The 22,650-nt window shown below is 44.2% G+C and overlaps 1 protein-coding gene across 11 annotated transcripts in view; it reads right to left on the bottom strand.

Annotated features, from left to right (window-relative positions):
* The window catches only part of WDR93 (WD repeat domain 93), a 48,301-nt gene that overhangs the window by 5,659 nt on the left and 19,992 nt on the right, over positions 1–22,650 (bottom strand). For 7 of the 11 annotated variants that reach the window (XM_025437095.3, XM_025437094.3, XM_025437100.3 and 4 more), the window contains 10 exons: positions 20,773–20,811; positions 15,233–15,317; positions 11,497–11,668; positions 10,019–10,089; positions 9,388–9,474; positions 8,243–8,362; positions 6,432–6,645; positions 4,268–4,331; positions 3,252–3,408; positions 2,756–2,954 (listed from right to left, as the gene is read on the bottom strand). In XM_025437095.3, coding sequence (XP_025292880.3) covers positions 2,756–2,954; positions 3,252–3,408; positions 4,268–4,331; positions 6,432–6,645; positions 8,243–8,362; positions 9,388–9,474; positions 10,019–10,089; positions 11,497–11,668; positions 15,233–15,317; positions 20,773–20,811 — 1,208 coding nt within the window. Of the gene's footprint in view, positions 1–2,755; positions 2,955–3,251; positions 3,409–4,267; positions 4,332–6,431; positions 6,646–8,242; positions 8,363–9,387; positions 9,475–10,018; positions 10,090–11,496; positions 11,669–15,232; positions 15,318–20,772; positions 20,812–22,650 lie in introns of those variants that run through there. The other 4 variants (XM_025437099.3, XR_003131954.3, XR_007409884.1 and 1 more) reach the window with 4 other exon arrangements.

Below are 22,650 nucleotides of genomic sequence, written 5' to 3'. Positions count from 1 at the left end.
GCTGGGGCCCCGAGCCCAGTGAGCACTTCCGTAAGCTTTTCTGTTCCCAAGCTCCCAAGCCCTGCCCCTGGCCCCCTGATGCCCACCTGGTCAGCCCCTGCAGCCCTCTCCTCTGCAGAAGTCTCCTGGGAGGCAGTCCTTTCCACCCTCTCAGCGGCCGTGGGGCCTTCCCAGGGAGGGATTGGGGTATGGGACCTAAGGGCTAAGCTGTGTTGACAGAGAGGAAAGATATTTGGACAAAGGGAATGCAGAAGAGTCCCGTTCCCACAGGAACACAGACTGAAGGAGGGCAGGGCAGAAGGGCCTTGTCATTACGAGAGCAGCCCAACCGTAGGGGAGTGGAGAGACAGATTGTAGACACAACTCTTTCATGGAAATTCCAGAGGCATTAAAAACCGTATTTACAAGGAAGTTTTTCTTCTTTTTTTTTACAAGGAAGTTTTTCTTAAAAAATAATTAACTTATATTCTGGAGTGACACCAAACCAGACTGAAAAACTCAACATGAAACAGAATCTCAGCTTAATAAAAACACTGAAGGAAATGCACTAACATATTAACAGCAGTGCTAGGGGGTTTGTGATGTTATTTAAAAAAATTTTTTTTTGCATTGTCCTGTTTTCCAAATTTCTACAAGTGCACATATAACTTCCATTAGAAATAACGAATAATTTTTTTCTCCCCAGTGGGGAAGTGCTCCGTTAGAAGTAGTTCTGCTTGAAGCAAATTTCAGGGGCTAAGTAGGGCTCCTTTGATGGGCGTCCAAGTCCTAATCTCCACTTATACCGTGGCTGAGGATGGGACTTGTCAACCAGGGACTTGAGCAGCCTGAGTTGGCAGGACCCTCTGCTGCCAGGCAGGAGGTGAGCCTCCCAAGGGTTGGAAATGTGGGCCTGGGATCCGTTCCCCCCATTGGCTTCTGGATCAAGTGGGAAGGCTCACCCTTTTTAGGCCAACAAAAGTGAGGCCAGACTGAAATGCAGAAACAGAGATCACTCCTTAAACAAAGAGTTCTCTGGGCCTCATCAAAAAAGAGCTCTAGAACGTTCCATGCTGGGACCTCCTGTGAGAACAGTCTCACTACAGCCATGACCTAAATTCAATCCAGAGAAAAGTTCCTTCTTCGCTGTCCTCCTCAAGATCCACAGGCTATCCCCCTCTCCTGATGAATGGGCCTACTTCCCTCCAGGAGATACCGAAAGCCATCAGGCAGTCCACCACAGCCAGGAAGGAACCAAAGGCCACAGGTAAATGCTGCTGTGGGGGCCATGGCGCCACTTGGCGGTGGTGTATAGAGTTTCCCTGGGGGAACCAACTGGGATTAACCCATCATCATTCTTGGACCTACCATTTATTGAGTGACCACCCTGTGCCCAGCACTTGACATGTATCCTCTTTCGAATTCCTACAACACCTGGCGGCCAGCCATTGTTGAAGAGTCCACAGCACAGCCTGGTGCACTGTGGGTGTTCGGCAAATCTTTTTTTGGATTAACAAAGAAATTGAAGCTCTTGGAGTTTATGGGACTCAACAAAATCTTAAGGTAAGTGGTGGCATCTGATTTCAGACCTGAGTATCCTAGCTGGCCCACTTGGTTCCTCTAGAGCCAAAAAGGGAAGTGATCATAAAGCGATGTTATGTGGACTGGAGAGATCACAGAGTCCCAGAGTGGACACTATAGAAGGCCCTGGAAGGGAAGGGGCCAGGAGAGTCAGCTCTGTAGTGGCAGGCTCAGGATGAGAATCCAGGACTCCACTGGTGACCCCTTCCCGCCCAAAGTGTATGGTCAATTACAACACAAATCATCAACATGAATTTTCAAGCTGCTGAAAATTTGAGGTGGATGGACTAGAGGAGGCACCTGCTTCTCCAGAGCTGAGAGAGCACAGCTCTTTATGCTTCTGCAGCAGAAGGGGCTGTGAGCAGAGTCCTAACAGGACTAGGTTAGCAGAAAGGAGAGAGATGCATGGCCTAACCATTTGTCCAGCTGCTGGATACAGCAGAGGGGGCTTGGACCAGGGGCTGGCAAACAGTTTCTATAAAGGGCCAGATGGCCAATGAGGCAGCTTTATGAGTCATATGGTGTCTGCTGGCACTGTTCAGCTCTGCTGTTGTAGCCCACGAGCAGCCTTGGTAAGACGTAACAAACAGGTGTGACTGTTCCAGTAACACCTTAGTCACAAAAGTGGGCATGGGCCACACTTGCCCTCAGCATGATGTTGGCTGGCCCTCTGCCTTAGATGACTGTGTCTGAAAATCCAAATATGATTTTAAAAAAAGCAAAGGACTGAGAAAGCAGACAGAAAAGACAGTCTGGACATGGGGAAAACAGCAACTGCCAGTCCTCCTTTATCAGTCTGAACCCACTGCTCCTTTTCTACCAAGCTGAATGGGAATGAGTGTGGCTCCTGGACTCTGATATAGTGGGGTCCCCGCTGACGGGGGGATCGAAATGCTAGATGGATCTTACCACCAAACAAACTCCACTAGTCCTCCATCCAGAGACAAACCCAAGGCAGCCTGGGTGGCTCAGCGGTTTAGTGCTGCCTTCGGCCCAGGGTGTGATCCTGGAGACCCGGGATCGAGGCCCACATTGGACTCCCTGCATGGAGCCTGCTTCTCCCTCTGTCTGTGTCTCTGTCTCTCTCTCTGTGTGTGTCTCTCATGAATAAATAAATAAAATCTTAAAAAAAAAAAAAAAAAGAAAACAGAGACAAACCCAGGTGCAGGGGTGGGAAGCAGACCCAAGACTCTACCTTCTCTCGAGGAAATCCTCACATCTTTTCTCCAAGGGCAACACCTGAGTGAAAGCCATGTTCTCGGTTATGTCCGTTTTAGGAATGGTGTGATTTCTTGAGATGTTTTCCAGGAGTGGGTAGGCCTCGAGATTAAAGTAGAAGATGGAGTTCTGGATGTCCTTGGTGTCGTCAGATTCAATTTCATCTGGATGGTCTCCTGAGATGAAACAAGAGTGCACGTTCTGTGGAGTGATGACCTTCTCTGTGGGCTGGGAGGGTACAGGGGGGCTGCCGTCTGCTTGTAAAGGCCTGGTCACTGGGGCTAAGCTGTGAGGGGCTCACTTGATCTGGAGCAGCAGGATTCCAGAGAGAAGACCTTGCCTGTTAGCTATGTGTCTAAAGAAGGGGTAAGAGATTGGGGGCATCCCTCTGTGCTTTGGGAGGGGACAGAAGGTGTCAGGGAACTAGCAGGCCACAGATCTGGGCAGCAGCCCCCAGGGTCCCCCTCCTGTACCTCGGAGCAGGAAACATGGATGTTGCAAAGACACGACAAATACAGGCTTCCAGGGGACCGCCAGATTGTAAGTTCTGGGTGGAGCAAAGGCACAGATGATCTGAGGCTTGGCCACATCCATGAGCTGTACAGAGCCATTCCTGCAAAAGATCAGCACCTGGGAAGCAAAGAGATGGTGATGGGGATTTCTTGGTCACCTCCATTTGGATTAAGAGAAGCAGCTGGACATAAAAACTGGCAATAGAACTGCTTTGCTTTCAGGCACCAAGAGCTGCCCAGGGAGCAGAGGTGTGTGTGTGTGTGTGTGTGTGTGTGTGTGTACTGTGTGTGTACACATATTTGGGTGTGTACACATGTGTGTACTTCTCTGGTGACCCCAGCAACAACAGGCCCTCCAGGTGCTGCGTCTGATCCTGAGCAGTGCTTCCTCCTTCTGCCCTGGCTTCTCTTCGAGTGCACTAGCAGCCCCCTGCTGAGGAGCTGGCTCTTCTCCTGCCTGTCCTTGGGACCCCTGCTCAATCCAACATCCCCTCTTGGCCTGAGATCCAAGATAGGTCTCTCTCCTGCCTGGGCCCCTTCCTCCCTGCAGATGAGCATGCTAGGTGTGCCTCAATCTCATCCTCTCCCAGCCACCACACCATTTCCCTTCCCTTGCACTCAAATATGGGGGAGTCTGTCCTTGACCTCTCCACCTCATCTGTCCTGTCACCACCTCCCGAAAGCAGCCACCCCCACCAAATTCCACAGGCTGTCAGTGACCCCTCTCTCTGCTCTGTGGCATCCAGTGTGGGATGCCAGGATGCTGCATGGCCTCTCTCATCTCCCAGGGCAGCTGCTTGGTGATTCGTCTGTCTTTCCAGCTGAACCATGTGCCCCACCAGGGCAGTGGCTTACTCTTATCCTGCATACCCCAGGGGTAGTGTGGTGCCTAGCACTTGACAGACCTTCGACAGATAATTTTTGAAGGAAAAGTGAACAGATTTACTGAAGAGGAGTGAGGGCCATGAGGAACCTACTGTGCCGGGGAAGGCTTGAACCGGGGCCACTGCACAGATGGCCTCCTCTGGATGTTTCACGGGCCTGCAAGAAACGAGACACATAGACATTCATGCTGGAAAAGTCCAGGCTGTGCTAGCCTCTCCTGGGCATACATCCCAGAGACACTCTGGTACACTGTTCTGAGTAGCAGACACTGGGGACAATCTGATCATCCACTGTTAGGAGAGTGCCTTTTGTGGTCTGTTATATGGCAGGCTGCGGTACAGCAGGGAAAATAAACGTAGCTGCATTCGCCAACATGTGCAACTCTTGTGAACAAGGTCGCAGAGCAAGTTCTAGAAGCAACAGCGCTGAGAAATAATCTGGAGAATACACAGAGCATGATTCCATTTACAAATCCCCCAAATATGCACTGCTAAAGGACATGTTACTTGGAGATACATGTGATTAATTCTTGCAGAAAAGCGAATGATGAATTTTGGAAGATGACGTGTAGGTTGAAAAAGAAACTGGCCATGGTATTTGGCAGCAACTCCCATCAAAAAGTGGAGTCAAGGGGCGGGCGCTGCCTCTCGGTTTCAGCTCAGGTCATGATCAGGTCCTGGGATCCAGCCCGCATTGGGCTCCCTGCTCAGCAGAGAGTCTGCTTGAAAGATTCTCTCCTTCTGCCCCTCCCCCTGCTCATGCTCTCTCTCAAAAATAAATAAATCTTTAAAATAAATAAAAAGGTGGAGTCAGTTTTCCTACTGCTTGACTGCAGGTGTGGCCACATAATGTGCTCTGTCCAGGATGACTGGAGCAGAGGCCTGGAAAGCGTTTGTGCATCGTGGCTGCCCCTGCTTGCTGGGAGGACCCTGTAGGCTGCCAGGTGATGGAGGCTGAGACAGCCCACAGGACTAGCCATAAGGAGGAGAACCAAGGGTCCCAGCCACCTGCTGTCTATGTGAGCAAGGTCATCTCAGACCATCCAGGCCCCAGCTGAGCTGCCAGATGCTGCTTAAGGCACACGTGAGAGCCTGAGCAAGACTCGTGGAAGGGCAGCCCATCGGAGCCTGGCCCAAGTTGCTGACCTACAGTATTAGGGGCTAACCAATGACTGTCTTCTTTTCTTTCTTTTTTTTTTTAAAACCCACCTCAGATTCTAGGCTTTTTTTTTTCTTTTTTTTTTAATTTTTTTTAATTTTATTTATTTATGATAGTCACAGAGAGAGAGAGAGAGAGAGAGAGAGAGAGGCAGAGACACAGGCAGAGGGAGAAGCAGGCTCCATGCACCGGGAGCCCGACGTGGGATTCGATCCCGGGTCTCCAGGATCGTGCCCTGGGCCAAAGGCAGGCGCCAAACCGCTGCGCCACCCAGGGATCCCTTTTTTTTTCTTTTTTTAAAAGATTTTATTTATTTATTCATGAGAGACACAAAGAGAGAGAGAGAGGCAGAGACACAGACAGAGGGAGAAGCAGGCTCCATGCAGGGAGCCCGACGTGGGACTTGATCCTGGGCCTCCAGGATCACACCCTGGGCTCAAGCTGGTGCTTCACCCAGGCGTCCCAACAATGACTGTTTTCTCAAGTCATTAAGTTGTAGAGTGGTTTGTTATACACAGCAGTAGATAAGGGGTGTGACCGGGGACAAAGCACACAGAGAGCCTTAACTGAATCAAAGATTATCTATTTCTTACATGGGAGTTTCTCTCTCTCTTGCTCTGTGTCTCTCTCTCTCTCTCTCTCTCTCTCTACACACACACACACACACACACAAACTATAGAGAATATGTATATAGTGTGTATATATGTGTGTATATAATGTGTACTCCTAGGTGGTATAGATACACCCTAAATATACACACATATATATTATATACATCATTTGCATACATAAAGTGTTTCACAATTTAAAAAAGAAAGACGCTTGAGGAAATTGATAAAAGGTTATTTTGGTAGACACAACACTGTTCTTGGTCACGTGGGACACAAAGGTGTCATTTACACCATCATACAAGTTTGTGACACATGTTTTGCATAGATACCCACACATGAAAGAGAGCGGGGATCCTGAGGTTCTCAGGGAGTGTGGTGACTACAGAGCAAGTGGACTCCTGCTGGGGAGGGGGTTGGTTTCTCCTTATTGAATGGCGTCATCTGTCTGGCAGATCATCTACCCTGTCCTGCACTCAAATTACCAACCTCTCAACAAGCTCGCTGATGGTGGGCACTTGGGTCCCCTTGGCTGTCAGAAGATGGAGGGAAGAATCTGTGCATAGTACCACACATTGCATTTGGGATTTCAAGGGACCCTCAGGATACACGTTCTGTCCTTTGTAGACTAAGAAGTATTTTAGGAAGTGAATGCTCTGGCAGAAACATCCCTCGGGAAGAGCAACGACCCCAAGTGGGAAACCTGGAGAAAAAAATGTTACAGGCAGGTCAGATAAGTAGGTAGAGGATGATGCAGCCATGCGCGCAGGGTCTGTGATCAGCAGGTATATGAGGGAGAGCCCTCTGAGAGTGAAACCAGAGAACCCCAATGCCCAGTGGGAGAGAAGAGCCTTCCTCCTAAGGATGGAGAGGCACAGGGAATGAAGAGGACCAGCCTCATGGAGGAGGAGTGGTAGGGCAAGGTAGATCCGAGGGGTTAGGTGATGGGGTGGTTCTCGGAGAATGAGAGGGAAGTGTGTCTGTAGCCAAGCAATATCCAGAATGTATCAATACCCAGAAAAATGAAAGCAAGCTATTGGGCAAGTGAATGTGAAATTAGGATCATTCTTCTGCCCATGATGTATCTTCAGCTATTTTAAGACCACTGTCGGGGGCAGCCTAGGTGGCTCAGGGGTTTAGCACCGCCTTTGGCCCAGGGGCTGATCCTGGAGACCCAGGATCGAGTCCCACGTCGGGCTCCCTGCAGGGAGACTGCTTCTCCCTCTGCCTGTGTCTCTGCCTCTCTCTCTGTGTCTCTCATGAATAAATAAATAAAATCTTAAAAAAAAAATAAAAAGAACACTGTGGGTGCTGTAACTCTTGCTCAAGTTCAAGAGGGCCTATAGCCATGTTTATCTTTCTACCATGTGGGCGGAGTGCCCGCTATTGGAAACAACCATGGAATTTTTCAGGTGGAAGTAGCTCAGGTGAGGAAGGCACTTAACTGATCTGACATAAGCCTCCCTGAGGCCACCAATAAACAGGGCACTGTCCCGGACTCTCACCAATGTGCTGCCTTAGGAAGGCCGCCAGGGAAGACAACCCCCCTGTACTTTCAAAAATGACAAACCAGGGATTCAGTCATTACTTCTAAAAACATTTGGTAAGAAGGAGACACTCCCAGGGTACCTGGGTGGCTCAGGCAGTTAAGCATCTGCCTCTTGGTTTCGACTCAGGTCATGATCTCAGGGTCCTAGGATCTAGGTCCTGTTGGGCTCTTCATTCAATGAGGAGTCTGCTTCTCCATCTCCCTCTGCCCCTTCATCTACTCTCTCCCTGGGGACCCTGGGACCCCAGGACTCCAGCAAGGTGCCACCCACCCAGAATAGCTGCTGATCTTGCCCTGCCCACGCTGTAGGTCTCTTAGCTTGCACACCAGTGAGGTTCCCGCTGACCAGGCTCAGGGTAGAATAGCAGCAAGGAAGACATGTTTATTTTGAGAGCCTGGGGTATAGAGGGAGGAGGGCTGAGACTGCCAGGATCTCACACCCTGAGCTGGAAGACACCTCCTCACTGGAGTGTGATAATGAGGTAATGGACAGACTTCCAGGCCTTGGTCTGGTGCCAGGTATGGAGCAAGCGCTCAATAAATACACAGAGAATGGAAACCATCAGAACATATTAAGTTCAGGAAGTGTCTATTGAATGGCTGAATGAAGGGAAAGCAAGACCACCTCCCCAAGCTGACAAAAGAAGGCAGTAACTAACAGAAGGCCCAGCGCCTGCAGACATCCCTGCGCTCCCGGACTCTCATTACCCAGAGACCCATCCAGGGCTTAGGCAGAGGTGGGGGGGCTCACCTTCGGCCAGGTCCCACAGTGTGAGCACACCATCCTCGCAGGCAATCAACAGGTAGGAGCAGGTATAGCTGAGCTGAGAGACAGCAATGGGCGCAGCACAGGGCCACACACCCTCTGGGTCTGCAGGGAGGACACCATGCACGAGGCTGCCCCCCCAGCCCCTGCACCTACACATCACCTCTACTGTGTGCAGCCCAAGACCCACACTAGTCTGCCTGTCCAGGCTCACCATCCCTCTCACCTCTCTGCAATGCTGTCTCCTTCCTCAGGATAAAACAATGGGTCATGCTGCTATTCGACTGCAGCTAACATGGAATGAGTGCTTACTAGGTGCTAAGCACTGTGCTAAGCACTTTACATGCCTCCTTCCGGTGAATTCTCACAAGGGTCCCCTGAGGGGGGCCCATTATACCCCCATGTCATTGATTAGGAGACTGAGGCAGGATGTAAGGGACCTGCCCAGGGTCCCAGCCAGTCAGTACAGAGGTTGAGGTTGGAAGCTATGCTGCCTGGGAGACAGAGGGATGATAGGAGAGAGAGTCTTCCTTTCCCTATTTTTAAATGTTACTTTTAAAGGACAATTCTAAAGTTTGACCTACGTGTACAACTCACGGAATTACCACAGGGTGAGTGTGCTCATGCAACTGCTTCCATGAGCCTGTATAAACCAAACAACCACCATATTTCCAAAGTGCCTTTCAATTTCCAAGAGTTGCCTATGTTGAGAACCTCGGGATTCTCCTATTTATGATAAGTGTGAGCAAGGGGCAGGGGTGGTGTCCTGAATTAGCTCTGTTTCAGATGAGAAGACAGGACTAGGGCAGGGGTGACTGGCCTGACAGCACGCAGCTTGCAGGCTGTTGGGCCAGGGCTGGATCTGGCCTCTGATGCCACGTCTTTTTTTACCTCGCTGCCACAGGAGCTCTGTGGACCTGACTGGGCTTTGTCCCTATTGACCTGTTCTCTTTAAGAAACGGGACTGTTCAGAGACAGAGCCTCACAGTGACACCACAGCCACTGAGCCACCTGCTTCTGCTGGCATGTCTCTGGTCCTCTGAAGTGACATGTCAGTCACATGCCCTCAACTAAGCTGGAGGAGGACATGTTCTGAGAGCCCCGCTTAGGCAACTCCCATCCCAAAGTACCGACTTTATCCTTCAGAGTTCGGTTAAGCGAATAGAGGAAGAAGTTGTGACTTCCAGTCCAATGTATGCCAAGGACACAGGCTACTCCTGGGAAAGAAAAAGAGGAAAGGGGTGTCATGTAAAGAATCTGAGTCCCCTCTGGTTTGTACAGAAAGTGTTGACTCAAGAGGAATTCAGTTTGAAATCAAAAGTAGCCTGTTCTAATGGGCAGCACCCAACAGAAGGGGTGGACACCCCTGGAAGGGTGGTTCCTAGGGACAATTCGCCTTCTCGGGTGGGGAGGACAGTCACACTGCCCCTCAGCTGCTCTCACATCTTCTAGATAATTAGCGTCCTTTTGGCTGTCAGTGCTTTAAATAACATTTTCCACAAAATGAATTCCTGTCCAGAAGCAGCCTGGCAGGATATGTGCTCATACCCTCCTCTGTGGCAAGTCTCTCCCTGAAAACAATGCCCAACTCCATTATCAAGGAATCTGGATGCCTAATGTCCAACCAGAAACTGTTAAGCTCCAACTGCAAAGCAGGTGACGCACATTTTGCCTCATTCCCTCCCACCATGCATGGTTTGCTGAGGCATTCCCTTGAGTGGATCATTGCCCAGGATAACCACCTGCTTCGTGCTCATTTACCTGAGGGGCTCTTGACTTCTGCTGGCATTGCAATTATGCTGCTAGGAAGGAGGAAATGGAATGAGGCCATGCTGAGAAAAAAAGAGACACTAGTCAGAGCCACGGCAGACTCCTTGGCCAGGAGAGATGCTGGCAGAGGCTTGGCACTAAAATCAGAAATGGGTTTATGAAGGGAATGTTAGGATGGACCTTTCCAGGAGCATAGGGCCATAAGGTAAATCAGATTCTATGTGCTGGGTCTGGTGGCTGCAGACTTTGGAATTTGGTGAGGGCAGGGCAGGCAGGGCTGCAGGAGTCACTCCCAGACTGGCAACAGTACCCAGCACTGAGTAGAACTTTCTCTGTAGTGACCAGATTTGGCTGACATGAATAATAGTCACTTATGCTGGGGACAATCCAAAGAGTGGTGTGCTAAGTTTGCTCTAAAAAAACCCAAAAAAACGAAAAAAAAAAAAAAAAAGATTTCCTGATTTATAGTTTCTTGTGGTTTAAAGACTCTCACTACAGACACTACCAGCAGTTTAACAGCTAGCCTGCAAAACTCCCAACTACCCTGCAAGGCAGTGCACCCCTGAACCTCACTGGGTCCTAGTTCAGGTATCAAGCAGCTGCGATGAGGGTGCAGCCCTAGGAGTCTGTGTTCTGAAGTGAGAATATTGGAGGTGCACTTCACAGCAAGATGAGAGGCTCCGCTTCCTGTGTGAAGCAAGAACATCCCTGAGGTCCAGCTTAGCTGTGGGGAGAGCTAGTTCCTAAAACCAGCTCCACTGCACTCTTTAAAACTTGGGCTCGGTTTTTTACAATCACAGCAGGGGGTTCATGAGCCATACCTGCTGCTAGAAGGTATTTCAGGAATTATACATGAATATATTATGTTTAAAAAGCTTGGATAGGGAATCCCTGGGTGGTTCAGCGGTTTAGCGCCTGCCTTCAGCCCAGGGTGTGATCCTGGAGACCCGGGATCGAGTCCCATGTCAGGCTCCCTACATGGAGCCTGTTACTCCCTCTGCCTGTGTCTCTGTCTCTGTCTTTCTCTCTCTCTCTCTCTCTGTGTGTCTTTCACGAATAAATAAATAAAATCTTTTATAAGTAAATAAATAAATAAATAGCCTGGATAGAAATGGAGAAAATCTGAATAGTAGTGACTTTCATTTCTGTCTTTAGGGTCTTCTGTGTTGTCTAGATAATCAGGGGAAAAAAATTTAAGAGATGAGGGCTGGGCATAAAATACTAAAATAAACTCTACTCCTTATCTCCATACATGCCTACCCCCTCTTTGAAATCCACAATGTGATCCACCTTTGTTCTAACTATATTTGAACAATCTCCACACACCTTTTCAAAAGATCTGCTGAAACTCTTGGAAAAATTTCCCAAATCAAGAGGAGCCTTTACACCTCAGACGAGTTCAAGGGCTTGGGTTGATTCCTGCACGTGCCCCAGGGCTCCCTGGGAGCAGAGTGCTCCTTCCCACTCACCTGAGTGGCTCCTCCTCCCCTTTCTCATCCAGGTACTTCTTGTAGGAGGCGTGGAAGATGGCTGCTTGCTGCTCCCACTGACTTTCCTTGATGAAGTGGTTCTGCCCCGAGCCCAACCCATAGCAGTCCTCTATCTTTGCAAAGACTTCCAGGGGGCTTTTAAATGTGGTCCCTAAGGTGAAAAGATGCCAAAATTAGTCAAACCATGGGACTTCCCTCTGTCTAATTTTCCCCCCTTCCTCCATGCTCCCCAGTTTCCTGCAGAATCCCTCATCCTCAGAAGTCCATGTGGGAGCCCAGGGTTTCTCTCCACCTCTTTCCTACCCACTCGCTCAGGGAGCACAGGCAAAGGACAGCTGCCTCCTCCTCTAGCTCCTCCAGCTCCATCCCCCTATCACTTTCTGTTTCCGAATTACTAGATCCCCAGAGAAAGCCAAGGAAACGTCCACGAGGGCATTAGAGGCCTCAGACCCCTGTTGGTGTCTCCTCAGGTTGGTAAGGCCCCAAACCTGCCAGCTGGTCACTACTGAGCCACTGCTGAAGGCTAACATAAGCATACACTCCCACCCCTACCTGTGTTTACATCTATCCAACTAACTTCCTTCAAAAACCTCCTGTCTGCCAATCACTTTTCTTACCACTCTACTCCCTCCTCCCACCCTGAAACCTTTCATTTCCTTCTTTTTCAACTGTTCCTAAATCCACAGTAAAACTGGGTGATCGATTTTCTGGGTTCCCATCCCAGCTTTCAGGGTACCCTGAAAGGCCCGATGGTGCCCCAGCTCCCCTTCCCCAGTGGCCACCATTGTTGCTGGTTCCTTGCATACGTTGCTACAAAGAGACCCCTTTTGTTTAAACAAATGGTAGCTAGCATATAAGATACTAGTAGTTTCCCAAGTGTGGTCCCAGATCAGCAGGGATCTGACAGGCTCTACGGGAACTTGTTAGAAATGCAGATTCTCGGGCTCAACCCCAGGCTGAAACAGAAACTCTGTAGGTGGGGCCCAGCAAATTGGGTTCTAACAAGTTCTCCAGGTGAGTCTGATCCAGCTAAAGTTTGAGAATTGCTCTTATACACTAGCACCCTTGCATTTTTTCACTCATAATAGCTTGGAGATCTCTTTATATCAGTACTATAGACCTTCCTCATTGTTGCTTATTTTCATTCATTAAAACTTTGTCTTCTTGGGAAATAGAACACATCCAGCAAAGAGCATAAAATATATATATCTTAATAAATTACCATAAGGCAAACATCTGTCTCTACTCAGATCCAAGGACAGGACATTGCCTGTTCCCTAGAAGCTTTGCAAGGGCCCGTCTCCAGTCACAGCCTTCTGGGAAGGGCAGCAATTGTTCCCTTGGCTATTATGTAAGCACTGCATTACATTTATTTTACTTTTGCTGTCTAAATGTGCATCTAAACATGACAGCTTTGTTTTGCCTGATTTTGAACTATATACACAAATGGAATTACATATAGTGTTAACTCTATGTCTGCCCTCTTTGGCTTAATACTGTTTGTGAGCCACTTTGTTGTGATAGCTGTAGTTTGTTCCTTTTTATTGATAGTATTCCACCGAGTGAAGACATTATAGTTGATCTGTTTGTTGTTGATGGACATTTTGGTTATTCCATGTTTGGGGCTATTGAATATCACATCACTGTTACGATTCTTGTACATGACTCCAGGTACGCATTTACTTTTAAACCTATCAGATGTATACCTAGAAGGAGAGAGGCCACTTCACCCTGGTTTGCTTTGCACTGAAAGCCCCACATCCCTGGAAACCCTCAGTCCCAGGCAAACTAGTATAGTTGGTCACACTGCCTAGGAGTGTAAATGTATAAATGCTGGCTCTCAGGGTATAAATTATCATCAACATTACTAGATCATTCCAAAGTGATTGTTATCAATTTTCATTCCTAACTACAGTGTATGAGAAGTCTAGTTATGGTTATTCCATATCCTTACCAACTTGGTACAGTCAGTGTCTTTTCATTGTTGCCATCCTGGTGGGTATAGAGTGGTAAGCTCATTATGGTCTTAATCTGCATTTCCCTGATAAACTAATGATGTTGAATATATATACTCATATGTTTATTGGCCATTTGAATAATTTCTTGCTGTTTTATACTAGATTATCTCTTTTCCTTAATAAGTTGTGGGAATTCTTTATATACTCTTGATATGAAATTCATAAGTTTTATGTGTTTTGCAAATGTCTTCTCTATGTGGCTTGCTCTTTCATGCTTTTAATGATGTCTTAGGGTGACTCGAAGTCCTTAATTTTAGTAGCCAAATTTATAAATTTTTTCTTTTATTATAAGTGCTTTTTGTATTTGTTTTGTGTGTCTTGTTTACAAAGTCTTTCCCTACCCAGAAATCAAGATATTGTCTTATACATTTTCTAAAAGCGTTATTGTTTTCTCTTATTTATTTCTATGGTTCATCTAGAATTAATTTTTGTGGATGGTGTGAGGCAGGAGTCAAGTCTCACTTTTGTTTCCATATGGACAACCAGTACCATTTATTGAAATGACTATCCTTTCTCCACTGCTCTGGAGTGCCACCCCTCAGGTATCCAGTGGCCATTAATGCCTGGCTCTGTTCTGGCCTCTGATATTTCATTCATTGATTTTTCTATCTATCTATATTTCTATATCTTATATATATTGCAATCTACTATACACTCCTTTGTTTTTCTATCTGTCTTAATCACCGTAGCTTTACAATAAATGTTGATGGAGCATGTTGTATCATCATGTTCATTTATAAGAGTGAATTGGATATTCTTGGCCTTTTGAATTTCCTTCTTTGTTTTTTTTTTTTTTATTTTTAAAGATTTTATTTAGTTATTCATGAGAGACACACACACACAGAGAGAGGCAGAGATACAGGCAGAGGGAAAAGCAGGCTCCATGCAAGGAGCCCAATGTGGGACTCAATCCTGGGACTCCAGGATCATGCCCTGGGCTGAAGGCAGGCACTAAAACTGCTAAGCCACCCAGGGATCCCTTCCTTTGTTTTTTTATGGTTGCGAAGTATTCCTCTGGAGAAGTGTATGAGATTTTGCTTCTATAAATACTGCAGCAGTGAACATTCTTATAGATATATCTTTGATGCCATATGCAGGTATTGAAAGGATATACTCTGTCCTCTGCCTACAATTGACTTCTCTTTTCCTCATGACATATTCCCACTTATCCTTCAAAACCTTCCCAAGTGCCCCTTCCTTTGATAAAGCCTTTGCCTGCTCTGTGGACAGAGTTAGTCACTCTTTTTTCTATGTTTTCATGGATCCAGGTGTTCCCCAGTGCTGCACTTATCATATCCTATAATGCCGGATTCCTCTTCTTCTCCCTTGGTGGAACAGCAGCTTTTAGGGCACAAGATGATGTGTCTTACTCACCTGTGTGCTTACTGCATTACTGGCACTTAGCAAACACTGATGAATGAACTAACACAGGAATATCAAAATGGATGAACTCCAGCTAGATGTGTCTTGCCTGATTTCCCAATTCTGTTAGCTGTATTCTTGTAACATTTATATGTTTTGTCTTTTGATCCCAGAGCTTATGACTTTTAAAAAATTTTCCTCTTCAGAACTATACTTATAATTTACATATTGCCCCTAATAAATAGAAAAGACGGGACATGTGGAGAAAGACAAAGAAAGAAAAAAACAGAAATTAAAGGCAGAAGAGAAGAAAGTGTTAGTTGAATTTTACTAACCTGTAACTGGTTTGGGTGGTTTGATCTTCATTATGTGAACTGGATGACTCAACTTAATGTCTCCTCTAAAACAAATGTTTGTATCCTACGATAAGGAAAAGGCACAGCTAATAAGCCAAACAAAGAAGATATAACAGAATCATTAAAAACACATCCCAAAAGAAGACAGAAAAAGAGGGAAAAGAAAAAAAAACTGGTGGGACAAAAGACAGTAATTAGCAAAGTGACAGATTTAAATCCAAACACATCATCAATCATATTAAATATAAGTGGTCTAACTGCCCCAATTAAAAGGTAGAGATTGTTAGATTATATAAAAGGTAAGACCCAACTATTCATTGTCAAAAAGAAACTTATTTTAAATACAAAAACACCAAAATATTAGAAGTATAGAAAAAGATACATCTTGTAAAACTAATATAAAGAAACCTGGGGTGGTTATATTAATATCTGACATAACAGATTTCATAGCAAAGAATATTACCAGGGATCAAAGATTCACCAAATAATGATAAAATGGTCAATTCATTAAGGAGATATAACATTCCAAATGTTTATGCACATAATAACAGTGCTTCAAAATACAAGAAGCAAAGACTCAGAGAAGTGAAAGCAGAAATAGATAAATCTGTAATCTTAGAGATTTGAACACTCTTCTCCCAATAACTGATAGAATAGACAGAAAATCAGTAAGGATATAGTACAGATACAGAAGGAAAAGCAGTAAATATGTAGGAGATTTAAATAACTTGACCAACAATAGATAAATACACATTCTTTTCAAGTGCACTTAGAACACTTATCAAGATAAGCCATATTCTGAGCACAAAAGAAATCTTAATAAATTTAAAAGGCTTCAAATTATATGAAGTATGTTCTCTGATCACAATGGAATTAAATTAGAAACCACAAAAAGAAAGATATCTGGAACATCTCTAGTATTTAGATCCTACAAATGTTGCCAAGTTAAAATTGGTGAGTCGGATCTACAAACAGTTTCTTTAAAAAATAAAAAGGAGGCACACATAAATAACATTAAAAACAAGAAAAAGGAATAACTTAAAAGATAGATTTTCACTTTTATACTATAGGAGAAATTTATTTACATGTATCTATAGTTCTATATCTATACTGATAAATTATATGAATTGTGACTTAAATTGCCTCAAAATTTTTTACAATGGACTAATAATCATAGAAGAAATTGAAAAGATAATATAGGATTTACTTAGACCTAGAGGGTTAAAAAAAGACATCCAACTTTCTTTACAAATCTTGCATAACACTCATACCAAAGGCTGATAAGAAAACCACAAGAAAAAGGAAATAAAACCACAATAGGCCAATCTCATATTTGAACATAGATACTATCCATGAACACAAAGCTATCGGTTTGCTTTGCTAATATCTTGTTTAGGACTTTAATGTTAGCAAAGCAAACTGACATTATAATTAAATGAATTATTACCAAGTATGGATTACCTAAGAATGGAAGGAAGAATGTTTTAACTTTAGAAAATGTTTTCACTGCCTACCCTCCCTTGTTTCCTTCCAATTTTCTGAAACTTGATATCCTTCCAATTTCTTTGCTGCAACTAAGGCCCTGATGAATACTGATAAAACCACAGACCAGCAATAACTAGCTGGAAAATACAGACGTTGGTGTGAACATTTAACATGTAACACCTTTCCTTCCTGAAACCCCATTAAAATGACAGAAAGTTGCTTTTTAAAAAAGGAATAAACTTATAAGGAACAAGATAATGAAAAGGGAACAAAAGCAAGAACATTTTGAGGTTGGAAAGCAGGTGGCTAATGATTTAGCAGACCCAAGAAAGTCAGATCTGAACCAGTAGGGGAGAAAGCCTAGCAGCCATCTGATTTATAAATATACCACAATACCACAAATGCCCTATGACTCAAGAAAATGCCAGCACTGGGTATGTCTGGAGTGGAAGCGCCAGTGAGGCAGCAACAGGATTGACTGGAAATCTTTTTAAGAAGCATTTAAACTCTGGGGTGCCTGAGTGGCTCAGTGGTTGAGCATCTGCATCAGGGCATGTTCCTGGGGTCCTTAAATCGAGTCCCACATTAGGCTCCCAGCAGAGTCTGCTTCTCCCTCTGCCTATGTCTCTGCCTCTCCCTCTGTGTATCTCATGAATGAATAAATAAAATATTTTTTTAAAAAAGCATTTAAACTCAGACTCTTAAGCTCCAAGCAGCCAACATAATGAAGTTAAAGTTTACATACTGAATGTTGAAGTTACCCTTGACCCCCAAGGTGTCTTCCCCACAAGCCTCTGCAACTCAGGTGAGAGCTGTGATTAGAGCTGAGCACTGAGCACCCACTTAGAGGCCCCGCCCATATCCTTCCTGAGGAGCTACACCTAGCCTGTCAGCATCATGTGCCATGTGCCAGAGCTTTACTGTGTCAGTGAGCATCTGTGCTTCATATTGGTTTATTTTGTATATACATTAGCAAGATGTGTTCTAAGGTATCAGAAAAGCCTCAGAGAGGTTGTATTTTGGGTCTAGGAACCTAAAAAATTTTCCATATAAATTAATGGTAATTGCTTTTTATACCATTTTGACTTAGGAAAGGTTTTATAGGAACGGTCTCCTTTTGGATAGCAGGAGAAATTTGTATTCTCCAAGACACTGACATGCGTGTTTTCCAACACAAAAGCCCAGTTGGGGCACTCTTTAGCAAAACCACAATCAACAAGACCCACCTATGCCCACAGGCCTGGCGTCCTGTTTATTTCCCCATGACCCCTATTCTAGTTTATGGCAGAGATCCAAGTACCACCAGACAAGTGAAGACAGCATCTCTTTGGAAAGACAGAGACCAAAACAATTAGAAAGAAAAAAGCAACTTGGGGGAAAATAGGCCATATATGGAGAAGAAATATCAGTAATTATTATAAATGTTTTTAGGGAAGGCATAGTATTTATCAAGTAAACAAACAATCAGAGAAAAAAGAAGGGCCCTTGTAAATGAAAAGATGATAGCAAAAATGAAAAACTCAGTGAGAGGGTAGAGACTGAGCCACTGAGCTCTCTCAAATGTAGAACAACAAAAATACAGAAAATAGAACAGAAAATAAACAGGGGCATTGACGAGATTAGAACCCTGGTAGTTTTTGCTCCAAAGTTCATTAAGGTCTTGGTGTAGGCAGATGAATATTTTAATGGCACAGGATAAAGAGCATAGAAGTATATATATATAGGAATGATAAAAGATCACATTTCAAAACAAATGGGAAAGGATGAATTACTCAAAGATATTTGTGTGATGGTTGGCTATTTGAAAAAAAAAAAAAAAGATAAAAGTTTGATCCCTTCCTCACTTCATTTACAAAAGACACTCACTTCCCTATGAATTAGAGTGAAATGTTAGAAGCAAAACTCTTGAAATTATTAGAAGAAACCACAGGAGAAGTTACTTATAACCTTGAGGTTGGGAAAGCCTTCTTCAGGCTGCAATGAATATTAAAAAGAGAGAGAGAGAGAGAGAGAAAATTCTGACTATATCCAAACCAAAAACTTCTTTTCTCTCTCTCTCTCTCTTTTCAGAGAGAGAGAATGAGAGAGCACATGCAAACATGTAGGCAGCTGGAAGGGACAGGAGGGGAGAGACAGAATCCAAAGCAGTTTCCACGCTCAGCACAGAGCCCCAGGTGGGGCTTGATCTCACGACCCTAAGATCATGACCTGAGCTGAAATCAAGAGTTGAACACCCCACTGACTGAGCCACCCAGGCATTGCAAACCTAAAACTTCTTTACAACAGAAAAGCACATAAACAGAGGAAAAAGGGAAACAACAAATTGGAAGCAAATATATAACAAGCAAAAGATATAGGCAGGCATTTCAAAGAAAATCTCGTCGCCAACAGAAGATATAGAGATCAGTAAAAATTACATGGGATGCTATTTTGTTCCATCAGTTTGGGAAAAAAAGGATAATATCAAGGTCAGGGAGGCTGTGGAGAAATATTAATTAAATGTAAATTGTCATGCTACTTTGGCGGGGGCAATTTAACAGTATCTGTATTAACACTAAAAATGCATGCACCCAAATGCTCAGAAGCACTCAGATATACTAAGAATTTACAAAAATTTTCACTGTGTTATAAAAGCCATAAACTGGGGATATCATCAGTATCATCAGTAGACTCACACTCAAAAAAACTGTGGTATGTGCATAACATGGAACAGAATTCAAGAGGTCAAAAGAACAAGGTAGGCTTATCGGACACTGAAAAATGTTGCCAATAAGTTGATGAGTAAGAAAAACACAAGTTTGTAGGAAAATATAAATAGTATAGGAAATTCTCATAAAACAAAATAGAAAAAAATTTCCACAGAAAAAGCATTTCCATAAAACAAAACTATATTTTTCAAAATAAACATATCAGAATTTAAATGTACACTGAAGATCGAGAAAACATACATCGAGCTAATAATGGTGAGGACCTGTGGAGATGGCTGCTCTCTCTGAATTACCTGGCTTTTCCCAGAGTGATTTGTTCACATATTGTTTGTATAATTTAAAATATAACTTAAAAAATATATATATAACTTTATTTATTTATTCATTCATTCATTCATTCATGAGAGATACAGAGAGAGGCAGAAACATAGGCAGAGGGAGAAACAGACTCCCTGCAAGAAGCCTGATGAGGGACTCCATCCCAGGATCCCAGGATCATGACCTGAACCAAAGGCAGACACTCAAACATTGAGCCACCCAGGCACCCCAAAATATAACGTAATTTAAAAGGAGGAAAAAGAGAGGGCTCTAGAGAGACTTTTATTTGGAGGTCACCACTACGCTACTGGTAAGCCTGAGTCCTCCCTAAGCTGAGATTCTCAAAAGCCTGGTGTGCTCTACGCCTCAAAGGGAGAGCTAGGAAGCTCCAGAGAAGCTCTCCGTTCTCTAAGGTATCCCAATATAAAGATGAAATCCCTCAAGACACTTGGCTTGGCAGATTGGGCTATTACTTTGGAAGGGTGACCTGGGTTTCATAGGGCCTGAGTATGTATAATTTGGGGGCCACTGTAAAAAAGGGAACAAAAAAGTTTGAACACAAAATGCCCATGACCATCCTAATACCATCTGATATGGGGTAAGTTATGACAGGAGAAGTTTGAGTGAAAAGAGACAATGGTCTTAAGTGACTGTGGTTAACATGTTACTTTTGCTAATTTTACAAAACCATGTGGCCCTGTGAAAACATGGCGAGGGCCCCTCACGGGCAGGCTTGGAAGAGGCCCTACAAGTGACAGGTCCTGAAATTTGACCTCACTTATCTTCATGGAAACCCATCTCTGGACAAACGACTCAATTATCCTCAAGGATAGGGGGCCATCTTCTGTGGATGTGGGGCTCGAGATTAAGTCACAGAGAGTCTGAAAATAGTGCCCTGGTGGAACATTTTACTAGTATACTTGATATTTAAAGTAAATTTCAAGTCAAAATAAAAAACTGTTGCATGCAACTTAAATCTCTTTAAAGAATTTCTTTAAAGGTCCTTACCATTTCTAAAGTCTCTGAAGTCACGGGTTCAAGAGTGCTCTGAGGAGAAAAGTGAGAAATTAATTCACAATAGGGTTGATGTATGTTCCCCCTCCCCTTTCATCTCTTTCTCCCCGTTACTGTTGTCAGGAATCAACTCATCCTGGAGACATGGAGGACTGATATTTGTGTAATCCTCTGGCCTGCAGGATTTTAACATATGATCCCTACTGTCCAGAATCTTAAAATGTAGGAGGGGAAACTAGAAATAGTGATAGGAAGAAATATTAATGAACAGAGAGGTAAGATCAGTTAGGAGCTCATTCCAGAAAAATCTAAGTTGAAGCAAATATTTCTGATTGGCAAAATATATTGGCAATGTTGACAATTTTATTTAACCAACTCTAAATGTAATTCACAGCTACCAGGACTACCCCTGTAACTGGTGTTAATTGACTACTTCTTAGTGTATGGACACTGAGTGAATTATGGTGAGAAACATCCCCATTCCAAGGTGGTTTTCCCAGTTGGATAATGAATTAAGCCCTCAAAAATGTATCTGTTGGGTACTGAGTATGATACCATGAGGTTGGTTAATGAGAAGAAGAAGGTATGTTCTTAACAATCCAGAAATATCTAGTTAATAAAAAAAAAAGTTCATGCACAAAAGGATAACTAAAATCAAGGTAGTATATGGGAAGTACCCAAAAAGAGGTATAAGAAATAAATTCCAGGGATGCCTGGGTGGCTCAGTGGTTGAGTGCCTGCCTTTGGCTCAGGGCGTGATCCCAGTTTGGGGATCGAGTCCCACATCAGGCTCCCTGTGAGGAGCCTGCTTCTCCCTCTGCCTATATCTCTGCCTCTGTGTGTGTGTGTGTCTTTCATGAATAATAAATAAAATCTTAAAAAAAAAAGAAAGAAATTCCGTAAGAGTTTAGAGGAGGAAGATCTCTGGGCTGGTGACTCTTCCAGTAATCAGGACTACACTTTGATTTGAAGACATAGACTGGGGAGAAAAGGCATTTGTTTAAAGCCACTCAATGAGCTCAGTAGTGAATGTGAGTTTCATAGCTCTTTAGCACCTGATACAGTGTGTTTTAAGAGCACACTCAATAATTCTTGGCTAAAAATTAAGTGCACATTGGATAGATAAGCAAATTAAGTTTCCTTTTTTAAAAGATTTTATTTATTCATTCACGAGGGACACAGAGAGAGAGAGAGAAAGAGAGAGAGAGAGAGAGAGAGAGAGAGGCAGAGACACAGGCAGAGGGAGAAGCAGGCTCCATACTGGGAGCCTGACCTGGGACTCAATCCTGGGTCTCCAGGAACTCACCCTGGGCTGAAGGCGGCGCTAAACCGCTGAGCCACCCAGGCTGCCCAGCAAATTAAGTTTCAAAATAATATTAACCGAGGAACTATTCTAAAGACACAGTTCAAGGCCCAGGGATCACATATAACTAAACTGAAACAGCAGTGCCTGGCTGTTCAGTTGGTGGAATGTGCAACCCTTGATCTTGGGAGTCATGAATTTGAGCCTTATGTTGGCCATAGAGATTACTTTAAAAAATTAAAAATAAATTAAAAAAAAAAAAGGAAATTGTAGAGCTCCTACTTTCCTACTTCCTAAGAATGATATGAAGCATATATGTTTTCCTATATATTGAGAACTGGTTTATACCATAATCTGGGAAATTCAGTGGAATGTGAGGCATGAGGGATTATTTCAGTACAGATGGGGGAAAACATTACCAGTGAGGCAGGAGTCAAGATGAAAGACCCTCCTCCCAGAGAAATGCCTGGGAGTGGTTTTGGTGCAGAGGCAACCCTCAGACAAGAAAAAGAGTGAGACTCCCACTACTGAGGACACCTCTACTTTTTAATATCTTATTTTAACCAAAG

Source organism: Canis lupus, chromosome 3, assembly GCF_003254725.2.
Source record: "Canis lupus dingo isolate Sandy chromosome 3, ASM325472v2, whole genome shotgun sequence".
In the NCBI taxonomy this organism is placed as follows: Eukaryota; Metazoa; Chordata; class Mammalia; order Carnivora; family Canidae; genus Canis; species Canis lupus.
The sequence above is the reverse complement of the archived record's forward strand: the minus strand, read 5'-3'. Positions and strand labels throughout refer to the sequence as shown.